At 37.1% G+C, this 12,086-nt stretch overlaps 1 protein-coding gene and 1 long non-coding RNA gene across 2 annotated transcripts in view; one reads left to right on the forward strand and one right to left on the reverse strand.

Annotated features, from left to right (window-relative positions):
- The window catches only part of LOC121634865, a 43,495-nt gene extending 41,202 nt beyond the window's left edge, over positions 1-2,293 (reverse strand). Inside the window, exon 1 of the long non-coding RNA XR_006009312.1 lies at positions 2,023-2,293. This is a non-coding gene — a long non-coding RNA (uncharacterized LOC121634865). The remainder of the gene's footprint in view (positions 1-2,022) is intronic.
- Positions 1-11,494, forward strand: part of LOC121634863 (chemokine-like protein TAFA-2) — an 80,385-nt gene extending 68,891 nt beyond the window's left edge. The window contains exons 4-6 of the mRNA XM_041977824.1: positions 4,502-4,626; positions 5,211-5,267; positions 10,556-11,494. Of these exons, the coding sequence (XP_041833758.1) occupies positions 4,502-4,626; positions 5,211-5,240 (155 nt within the window). The 3' untranslated portion in view covers positions 5,241-5,267; positions 10,556-11,494. The remainder of the gene's footprint in view (positions 1-4,501; positions 4,627-5,210; positions 5,268-10,555) is intronic.
- Positions 11,495-12,086: the final 592 nt, after the last annotated feature.

The raw sequence follows: 12,086 nt of genomic DNA on the forward strand, positions 1-12,086 counted from the left end.
TAATATGCCAGAGCCCTCTCAGCCAGCGTATGCAGCCTCACTTTGGTCTAAAATGTGAAGCTTTCTGGTGAAACTCTGGATAGCCAGTGTTTGACCTATTCCATGACATTTTAGTATTGACATTTTCTGCAAATTAGAGCTGCAAGCTACCAGTCTCAGTATAAAGCTGCTCTGGTGATCTCACAGAAAAAAAAATTGCAGCTTAACCTTTTAATTATTCTTTTACAACCAGTGTTTAACTTTAGCTGCACTCAGTATGAGACAATTTCCTTTTGATATGAAGATAAATAGGCTTCCAGGCATCTGATAAAGGAAAAAAAATAAAACTTACTGAACGATTAAGAGGAACAGGGATTACTTGTAAGCTTTATTCATAATTCATAACATGCTCTTGTAGTCATGTGACTAACTTGGTTAAAATGGGACGATGTTACTTTAGGTTCTTCGTAATGGTGGTGTGCCTGTACATGGACATTGAAATACTTAAATGACTGGATGGGGTCCTTTGGCCTTTTGAAACCAGTCAAACATCCCGATTCTTTTGTACTGTGTTACACACATTTTGTCTTTGAGAAACATGAAAAGCAGCAGGGAAGTGTGTGCAAACATGACCAAATACCAGATAGACACAACACCAGCAGATATTTCAAAACGTGACATGCTTCAAAATTCATAGTTTTTTAAAAAATTAAGTTGGGTGAAAACTTGTATGGTGTGTAACGTAAATTTTAGATAAGCCATACAAGCTTTACTATTAGTTTGCTGGCAAATCATGATTAAGGAAAATTGATATCTAATGTTTGTTTCACTAGCTAAGACAAAAAAAAAAAAAATAAAAAAAATGTAATTTTATATGCAGACATGAGCGGTACACCTGCCACAAGAAGCTAGCTAGCTAAGCATAAAGATGGGGATGGTTAATCAGGGTAGTTTAATAACTTCACTGCACTGACTTAGATGTCATTTGGGTTGTGTAAACAAACAAAAGCCGATTAGCAGGTTACACCTTGTGCATCCAGTCCATCTTTCAATGTAACGTATGTTTTAATGAAGGTACAATAGTGAATTTTTTCCTGCAACATTTCATTAATGAAATGTGTCCACCACAGTGCAGATGAATTATCCCTCTACAGAAAAGATAAGATTTCCAATTTTGCACAGGATGGCAGAAAAGCAACTCACAAACTGCTACACCATTTCAAATGGCTAATAAGTCTTGGCAGAATAGTTTGGCCACCCTTCCCAATTAGCACATAAACTATATAATAAAAAAAATATATATATACATCTCAGTCATTGTATTTTGCCAGTTGGTGTACAGAAGGGCTTTACATCCATGTAAATTTAAGCTAGTTATGAATGCAAGGTCAACTCAAAGATTCAGACATTTTACAGCCACATTAGACATAAATCCAATATTTGCTCTCAGATGTTTGTTTTTAAAGCATCATTAACTGTTAAGTGAAATGTATCCCACACACCATGTTTGATCATCAATACTCGTTTCATATTAAACCTTTGTGGCTTTTTAACAGCTGCTGTTACAACCACCAGCTGGTTGAAGTTGACCTAATGCTGCTGTGTAAAAAAAAAAAAAAAAAAAAAAAAACACACACTACAACACTATACACTATAACCACTTTAATTCTACAAATTAATTTTATTATGTCATGAAGTCCTCATTCTTTCATAGATACTCCTGCGAGGCTCAGTGTTGTGTGGATTATAAAAACCATCCTATTCATTATGTATACCACTAATGCTGCTGGAGGGGCTTGTGGAACATGGATAATGACCTCAGTAATATCCCAACCTTAAATGATTTCTTGCATCATAGAAAAGCAGCTTAAATGCTTTGTTATTGAGGTAAGCAGGGAGGTGTTCTCACAGTAGCTGAAAATTTTCCCTTCACAACTGGTGTTACATCTCTACCCTCTTTGACATGTCATATGGATCCTGAAAGTCAGGCATACCCAAAATAGATGCTTTAACAGTCAAAAAGCAAATCTTAAAATCACTTACCTGACACAGCTGTCAGAAGGTGACATCTTGGTGAAACACAGCTTTGATGATCTAGGGAGATGATGCTATTCAGACTCAATATGAGGACATTTATTTAAAGACAACCTGTCTCTTTGATCATGAGGTGAAAAATCTGCTCTAACTCTCTTAATGGTTGAGAAGGTGTAGGACCCAGCTGCAGGACAGAGCAAACCAAAGTCCACCTGAATAAATAAATAGGAATATTCAAGGTCTTCAAAACCAGGGAATCATAAAACTAAACAACAAGCCATGCAGCACTGGCCAGAAAACTACCGACCTCACAGAGATAATACCACAATGAGAAGAGTCTGACTAGGAAACCAGGGAGCTTTTATACTAAGGAAGCTAATTGTTAACGCAGGACAGGTGGTCGCAATATGCCAACTGAATCCAGGTGAGCAGAAAGCAGGACTAGCTGACAACTACAAACTTAACAGAAAAGCTACAGTGAGCTGTTGTCAACTTTGCACAGTTTTAGAGGAAATGTATGAATTGAAGCACCTGCACCTTTTTAAAAATGCATAAATATTTAGTTTTAGATGCTGTTTAGACAAGATTTTTGTTAGCATGAGGTTATTTGTATGCTCTTTTTACACATGAATACTGAAGACTTTTCAGGAGAAAGTGTTGTCAGTTTGGCCCACAATTACTGTTCACACTTGCACATCACAGCGGGAGGTTTTCTTTGGGAGATGTGCTCTTCTGGCTGGAAATGTGAGAGAAGAGGTGTGGGAGAGGAGCTGTCTGGAGCACACAGGAAGCAGCACATGAGGTTGCGACAATCATGTTTTCTTTAAAACACAGTGAGAATTACAGATGATGCTCCTTATTGTATTACATTATCTGGGTGTATTCAAATAGCAGGGGTTGAGCAGGAAGCAAGGTCAACAGAAAGGTCAAACTCTTGCTGGCAGAGACACAAATGCTCCAAAATATTATGACAGTTATGTCCATTGTCTCACCCGCTGATAATCCAGAGATTATACCAGGGTGCTTGGATGGCAAATGTCCAGGCAAAGGTTGCAAATATTTGTATTTTCACCTGCTGCTGCTTTGAAACATCTGTAGACTCCAGGACAGTGAACTCATTGTCATGTTCAAGAAACAAGTTGGAGATGCTCTGAACTGTCACATAGTGCATTATCCTGCTGGAAGTAGCCATCAGAACATGGTGAGCTGTGGTCATAGAGGAATGGAAATAATTAGCAGCAATATTCAGGTAGGCTGTGGCATTAAAATTACGCTAAACTGGTACTAAAGTAAATATCTCCCACTTCATTACACCACCAGCCTGAACCACTGAGACAAAACAGGATGGATCCATGCTGTCATGTGGTTTCCACCAAATTCGGACCCTATCATCTGAATGTTGCAGCTGAAATCAAGACTCGTCAAACCAGCCAATGTCTTTCCACTTCCTGTCGGCCAGTTTTGTTGAGTCTGTGTGGATTGTAGTCTCAGTTTTTCTGTTCTTAGCAGACTTGAATGACAGTTTGTGTGGTCTGCCCATTCTCCGCTGACCTCTGACATCAGCAATGCATTTTTATCCAGACAACTGCTGCATCCTAAACATTTTCTCGTTTTTGGACCATTCTCTGTAAACCCTAGAAATGGTTGTGTTTAAAAATCCCAGTAGATCAGTAGTTTCTGAAATACTCAAACCAGCCGACGTGGCGATAGTAGTCATGTTGCATTCAGCGTCACCTACTGTAATTCCCCTTTCTTCCAAATTCTGATGCTTAGTTTGAACTTCAACATGTTTTTCTGGACCATGTCTACATGGATAAATGCACTCAGTTGCTGCCATGTGATTGGTCAATTGTATACATGTATTTATACAAATACATTTAAATGTATCCAAATAGGTTAAATGTAAAACAGAAGTATATTTATAGATTTTTGTAAGGCATTGGCTTTGCTTCAGGTATTGACTTCATCACTACATTTTCTTCACCTGCAAAACTTTTCTTTCAGCTTCAGACAGATATGTATCTATCATTATCATTATTCAGCTATCATTATTTATGAATGAAACATTGTGTACAATATATAGGTTTACATGAATATATAGTACTGTTGCATTTCTATTCAGTAATACATTTATATGTATGAGGTGGCATGGCTCAGCAAAATACAGGCCAATTACCATTTTTATGTGACTCCATCACTGGTTTTAAGACATCCCTTCATCTCAACATATTACATGATTAAGAGTACAGGAAAGATAAATGTATGTTCTGCAACACTGCATGGTGTTCTCATTGTTTGTGGATCTTAGTAAACATGCATATAAAGATAAGAAAAAGAACTTTTGAGCTTCCTCTTAAGAAATTAGCATAATTTTCAGCAGGATGGTTTGTAGGGAAATAAATAGCAGATATATTGACGTGTAACACTTCAGACAGCGTCAGCACAGATGTTCCTGACATTTTGTTCGACCTCTTTGTCTTTTTGCAAGCTTCAATAGTAGAGCAGAAGTGGTGGTGTCAGATGCATCCGTGCCTTGATGGGGAGGAATGCAAAGTTCTTCCCGATCTAAAGGGTTGGAGCTGTGCAACAGGGAATAAGATCAAAACCACAAAGGTAAGGTGCAAGAAACATGCCACTTTATTGACACCAAATTCAAACCTGTTGACTCTGATGTTACCGCTCTTCAAGGTCAACAGGCTGTGATTTCTCTTACTGTCGCCTGCCTTTACCTAAAAACTACTGTTTAAAGTCGGTGCAAAGACCCTGGGGAGCTTATAATCAATGGGCTGCCATGTCTCCTTAGCACTTTCAGGCCACTTTGAGCACCCACACTGGCCAATTATTCACTCCATTTACTTGCTTTTAACTTTGTAACATGATGCTTGTATCCTTCACTGTGTTATGACTACCCGTAGACTTCAGTTCTGCCTCTCTCCATGTACTTAATTATTTAAACTGCCTGCACCACACCTGCCTGGAGTTAGGAGCCTGGAGCCTTGGGCTATTGATTCAGGGACTGGCCGAGACCTCAAAATGGGATATTGATACCTATGTAATTATTTTATCTTTTAGTGGTTTTGGTTCTGAAACAAATGTAATCATCTAGTGATGTTTTGGAACAGAATTATTACATCATGATTACAAGAATACTGAAATTCTCTTTTCTTTTGTCTTCTTTAACATGACCATCTGGAAAGATTTCCGCTGATAGAGACCAGCTTTGGTAATGTCAGGTGCCCCACAACAGAGTCCAGGTAATTTATTTGTGGTTGTTCTTGTTATTATTCCAATATTTAGTTTTTTTTTAAATGAAACCCCAAATATTTTCTCATGATGACTGCATTATCAGATAGTATTATTAATCACAATTTCCAATAGTCAAATTTACCTAGAGATGGAGAGAGCAGTAAGAAGAGGTGTTCACAGATACACAACAGCAACCTGTTCAAAGCATCATCATTACTCAGCAGATGTATCTCAAACACCTTTGAACTCAGTCAGAAACAAAACTTTCCTCAGTTTCAAATCTTTCTGCGGGCTGATAAAGCCGCAGGAGGTCATGCTCTCTCACCTCTCACAGCACAACATAAACCCAAAACCGCCGACTGCTTTCACCTATCTGTATGACGTACCACGTTGAGGATTTAAAATGCAAGCAAAGGAGTGAAGGTTACCACAAAGTCTGGGGCACGGTGGGGAATACAGTCAGAGTTATAAATAGGATCTACATACAAAGAATTTGATGTCTTTAAAGCCTCAAGTGGAAGGAAGAAGTAACAGTTTAAAGTTTAAACTGTGAATTTTTACAGATAAATACAGAAATCCTCAAAGGTGACATCAGTAACATTGTCTATCTGTGTCATTTAAATCAGCAGGATAAGAAAGAATAAAAATCTATACACTAATACAGCTTTGTTGCACTTTTCATAAATGTACATCTTTAAATCCCTGCTCATCCTTTTGATTCAAAATTCAATTCGAAGAGAGGAGGAAGACTGTGGTGTCTCAGTTTCAGGAGAGAAATTTCTTAGGGAAGGTGTTGTGTCTTGAAGTTGTAATAAAGAGGATTGTAAGGATGTTAAATGATACTGAAGCTACAGAATCCTCCAAATTATTCAAATTGCAGTTTGTAGGAAAATCAAGATAATTTCAGGGAACGATCGCACTTTCTCTGTGCAAGTTTCAGATCATTTCTTACTGTTCCAGTTTTCTGGATCTGTATCCTTACCTTTAACCCATCACATATTAAGTGTAATCTGGAATCATTTCTGGCCTCTTTTGTAGTAACTTTTTTTTTTAAATACATTTATTTATTTACAGAGAAAATTAGTTTTACAACAGGTAAAACACATTTTTCAGCTGACTTAAATTGAATGATTTACATTAGACTGACACAGAGCTAACAATGCAAATGTACCAAATATTGTAGCCTATACCAAAATGTACCTGTAATATGATGTAAACTTCTCTTGATTCACGTTAGCGTGATGCAGACTGCTTCACTCAAATACAGTACCCCACTTGAACAAAAATTCAAAAGTTAGCATGCTGTATCAATTTAGCTCGTAATGCTAGCTTAGCATTCTGTCTGCACCTGTATATAGTTTTATCTTATCTTATAAGTTCTGTCAGTCTTTTTATAGATGTAATTGTCTAATCCCCTCCATCATCTCTGAGGTTACAATAATCTGAGTAAAGGTTTCTGTTGTTCTCGGTTATTTGCTCCCATGTAATTACAGAACTGCAGTAACATCAGGTACATTTTTGTTTTCTTTTTGCCATTATTTGAAGTCATGGGCTTGAAAACCCCAACACTTATAAAGTTTTGCCTTCCAGCTTTGTGTTGATGAACAAAAGAACCAAAAACCAAAACCACCTCTGATGGCAACAGGTAATATTTTGGGTTTCTGTGGTAGCTAGAATACATTCTGGCTCAAGCTGTTACTTATGCTAATTGTGGATTGAGGACAAATTTTAAAGTACAAATAAACAGAAAGGAAAGATCATCAGATAAAAGCTGTTGTTCTTGAAATAGCCTTTTTCTTATGCTCCTAAATGCATACTGCTGAACTCAAAACTCACTTAACCAACATTGGTCATCACCTAAGACTTCAAACAGGAACAAGAAAGCTAACATTTATTATTATTTGTATTAAAATCTTGTCAAAAATCCGTGCAGGTAAAAATATATTTATAGATTATCACAGATTAGTTTTGCATCACATTTAGTGGATGCAAAAATCCCCTCTAGCTAACCATGAAAGGCCAAATATTTACTACATTACTTTACTCATTAAAATTAACATCAAGTTGCCAATAGGCAGGTATTAGCTTCAGCTTACCATTATGAAGCAAATGTTGGTTCCTCTATATAATAGCAATGCATTAATGACACTATCTGTGCTTAAACTGGTTCACTATAAGCCTCAATTTCACCATGTTGTTAGTTTTGCTACCAGTGCAAGATCTCACAGGAAAACCAAGGCTCAATATATTATATAGTAGCTTATATGGAAGATAGTGATAACACTGGAATAACTGTGGAAACGCTGCAGAGCGAAATAAAAAAGGCCTTTCAGAGTCATAGAAAATTAGATAAAACCAGAATGAGCTCTAGGAATGGAGAGGGTTCAACAACGGCTCAACAGTGGCATTCAATCAACAATATTTCTTTTATTTCTGATGCTTCTGATTTCTGATAAGCATAAACAAACCTTGGAAGGTAAACAGGTTCTTAGAATTCTTTTACTAGCTTACACATGTGCGATCCTTAAATCTTTAATAACCTTGGATTGCCTCAGCTGCCTTGGGATTTGCTTTATATGATTCCAGCACAAATAAGGGTTTATTTTGGATGAAGCCATGTAGAATCACATAGAGAAGCAAACTTTGTAAAAGATGAGATCAGAGAGATGGTAGGGAAGACTGAAGCCAGGTTATTTGTATTCTGTAGATTAACTAGAGCAGGGGTACTCAGTTTGGTCCCATGAGGGCCGCAGCCCTGCAGGTTTTCAGTGTTTTTGTGCTCCAACACACCTGATTCAAATTAAAACGTCATTGTGCAGAACCCCATAGGCTGTTGGATCTAATTAATTTAAGTTAGATGTGTTGGAGCAGGGAAACACTGAAAACCTGAAGGTTTGGCAGCCCCTTGTGGGACAGAATTGACTAACTCTGAAGTAGATGGTTGGAAAACAAAACTAAACATACAGTTTACAGGGTGGTCACTACAGTGAATAAGCAGAGGAGAGAAGGAATAAAGGAAGAGAGGCATTGCCAAGCATCGTTGTTGCATTAAGGAAACTAGAAAGGAGCCTGTACATGTGAGGCTAAACACATTTTTCATACCTTCTTTCTCAAAAAGAAACACGCATCAATGATGTCCTGATGCTTTTGTTCTTTAATATAGTCAATGAGTAACTGTATATGAATTTAAACCAAGGAGATAGCACACAATCTGATGCATAAGCCAAAACTCCAATTTTCTGGTCCACACATATGATTTTCATTTACTGTTTACTGGTTTACATATGATTTTTTTTTTAAATTTCATTCTCTGTAATATTGATAGTTGACAAAAACAAATAACAATCCCGTCTTTACATCTGTGTGGGATTAAATGTCTAAAGGTAAAGTCGTCTACTGCTACTTTAGCAGAAGATATGGGTTCAGTTCAGAGCAGCTAAATTAAAGTGGATTAGAAATTCATCTACACTTAGGTGTGCTGTAATCTCCCCTGGCAGAATGTATTTGCTCAGCTTTTCAAGCAACTTCCTTGTAGGTTTTCTTTTCACAGCGAAAAGTTTTACTTGATGGGAGTTTCCTCCTCATCCCATCCCATTTCTAATCTAATATATTCCTACGGTGCAACACCTCACTCGTGAATTTCCTTCCAAAAAAGTGACTTCAAGTTTTGACTTGAGGCACAAATTTGTTCATTATAAACTTTATAATAAAAAAGGAAGGACTGGATTGTCTATGCTCTCTGTATGTTTATTTTTATAAGCAAATTTACACATAATTCATAAACTTATCAAGTACATTATAAATAGGCCATATGATGAAAAACGGAGTCATGGTAATTATAACACTAAACATATTGCTCAGTAGGACGCAGCAACGTGCCAATTACACGGCTGAATTATACAAACAAAAGCCCCACACCTGCTGTGTTCAATCTTTGAGCCAACCTTACTTCAGACTGAATGGAAACTAATGCTTTGCCAGTTAAATTAGCACTTGTCAGCCTCCAATTAAACAAATGCAACACCTAGGGAAGACTTGGTTTTCCTTTGAGTATTTCTTTTTTTCTTTCAGTATTTTTAGCATAGTTTCAGTCACTCAAAAACTGTTAATGATTCTTCCCTCTCCTCCTGAACTGAGACAGTACAGATCCATCTCTGGAGAATTTTTTCTTCCTGCTCTTTGTCTTTTCAGACAGAAATTGTTCTCAAATTAGTACAACATTAATCACAGCGAGAGCTTTCTAATGTGAATGACTGTAAAGTGAAACATTTATTGCAGCCAGTTCTGCAATCAGACAAATTCAGCAGCTTTCTGAATATATGAAAACTCTTCATTCTGTTTCAGTTAGGCAGGTTTGTCCTGTTTTTCTTGGAAATTGAGGATGATTAAAATAATATTGGGCACTGTAATGTTGGTCCTCTTCTTCTTCTTTGTCAAACGAGCCATTTGTGAATTAATCTACATGCTATCGTGCTGTCAAACTGCAGCCGTACATTTCCGATCAAAACTTTGGCATCGATAATGAGGCTTTACAGGTCTGGTGATGGCTTCCCCTAGCCTGTCAAGCCGACTTGTCAGCTGACAGCCGGCTGGAATCGATAGCGGACGTTGTTATGAAGGTTGTTATGTTATGTTCCTCAAGAGCCTTTTACCAGAATGTACTTTTAGACGAGCAGAAGAGCTGCCAGTCAGCCACCAAGCTTCATGACAGGCAATTTAATCTCAAGGAGAACGGAGGTCTTCAGAGTATCTGACAGCAGCGATCTATGTGTGGAGGACTAGAGCTACAAGTGCACACCCAGCTCAGCAGCATGCTTTATACTGAACACTGTAAAACACGTAGAGAGATTCTGTACAGATGTATTAGGCTGATATGATAGTATTAGACAGGTGTTTTCCAAACTTTGACATTTGATTAAGGAGTCACTGCATAAAGGTTTGACCATATTTTTTTATTTTAAATCTAGTAATAATAATAATCAGTTGAATGGTATGAATCTTATGTTTAGATAAACCAAACAGAGGCACGTTTTCTTCATTTTATCCAGTACCTCTAGGGTTGTCTTCTAATATTTACAACTGGTGCTGTACTTTTGCTAAATTTCTAAGATAACAAAGAGTGCTATCACAATTACTGCTGATAAAAGCTTTTCTTTGATGTGAAAGGACATGCCCTTTTCTTAAAGAAAAGTGGTGGTAAGTATTACTAAAGGGTTGTTTGTAAGGTGGGATCTTTTCATACTGCTGCTACTTTCATGGCTCTGATTTGTTTTATGGCTGTTTTCTCCTGACACAGGTTAACCCACTGTTCTGGTCTGGTGGATCATTAAAGGAGAAGAGAGTAATACAAAGGACCTTTCTGTAAATAAAGACATCCTTTATTCTGGACTGCAGTTAATCTTTTAAAACTCTGAATGCTTCTTCTTGAACTCAATGGACATAAAAAAGAGAAGCACTGATCGCTCAGTGCTTCTTTCTAAAGGACTTCGAATGATTAGCCTTATCGGACAACAGGATTTAATCTCCAACATTGTACTGCTTGTAGTGGAATACAATGATGAACTTTGGCTGTGTTCATTTCTAAAATAATCTGAACTTTACAATGGATTTTGTAAAGTTATCCAGGACCACCAGATCTCATCTTGTATAAGCAACACAAATAATGAAGACAAAATGATTTTGTTTTAATCAATTGGTTGTGACATTCCTCTCTGCAAAGTGTAGTTTTAAAAGTTTAAATATAACTGAACATAAATGGCAGATATTCAGCGTGAGTTTTGAAGAAATAGACAACCACATCTCATCATTACCTGTGTATTAGGTGCTCCATTGAACCCAGATATTGTTTAAGGACTGCTAGATTCAGCTAACCCCCAAAAAGGTGTATGTTGATCAGAGGTAGACTGAGTTCAGTTTATTTAAATATTTTCGTTTCCCCTCTGAAAATCAGCCAATTTCTGCCACTTTGTAGAAGATTCAGATCATCTATAAGATCTGTGTAAATTGAACACAACATCTGGTTTTCATTGAGTTACTCGATGATTTCTTAATCACCTTTGAGTAGGTATCGCTGACACTTCTTTTGTCTGTGTAAGTGATGACATCAGTAATAAACTATGGTTGTGTAACTAAAGCCTTGTGTCTTTTAACCATCTGTATGCAAACAATGATGCTTTTTTTCCCCCCATTTTGTACAATAATGAAATATCTCAACAATAAATCACAACCAAACCTTCCACGTGTCTTGTGAACGAGACATTTTATACTGACTGTGATGATCCACCACTGCTGCAGCACTATGAGGTTGATAGTTTTTCTTTTGTCCGAAGAGATTATTTGCATGACATTTGGTGTAAATATTCAATGTTCTCTCAAAATTAAGTGAAATTATTGGGGTTTTTCTTTTCTGTTCAATTCCTCAAAAGTAAGAGATTCCCCTTTTGTGTAAGACTTATTCATTTGTGCTCTAAATTTAAATGCTGAAAATGGGAAACATCATTCTTACAGGCCAAAAAAACATCAACAGTCAAGAAATTATGAACAGATCAAAAACAATATAAAACCCTACAAAATATAAAAGCATCACCTCAATTAGTGTTAAAAGCCATAGAAAATAAGTGGGTTTTAAAGAGAGTTTTAAAAACAGACAGCATTGAGGCCTGTTTAATGACTGAAGGCAGCTGGTTCCTCAGCTTTGGTGCTGCCACAGCAAAATTCAGATCCCCTCTTAAGTATCAGCTTGATCTTAGGACCGACCAGCTGGGGCGGCAGACCTTAAAATTTGTGAAGGAATGTAGGGCTGAAGCAGGTCAGATAGCTATGGTGGT

This window comes from Melanotaenia boesemani, chromosome 23, assembly GCF_017639745.1.
Source record: "Melanotaenia boesemani isolate fMelBoe1 chromosome 23, fMelBoe1.pri, whole genome shotgun sequence".
Taxonomy (NCBI): domain Eukaryota; kingdom Metazoa; phylum Chordata; class Actinopteri; order Atheriniformes; family Melanotaeniidae; genus Melanotaenia; species Melanotaenia boesemani.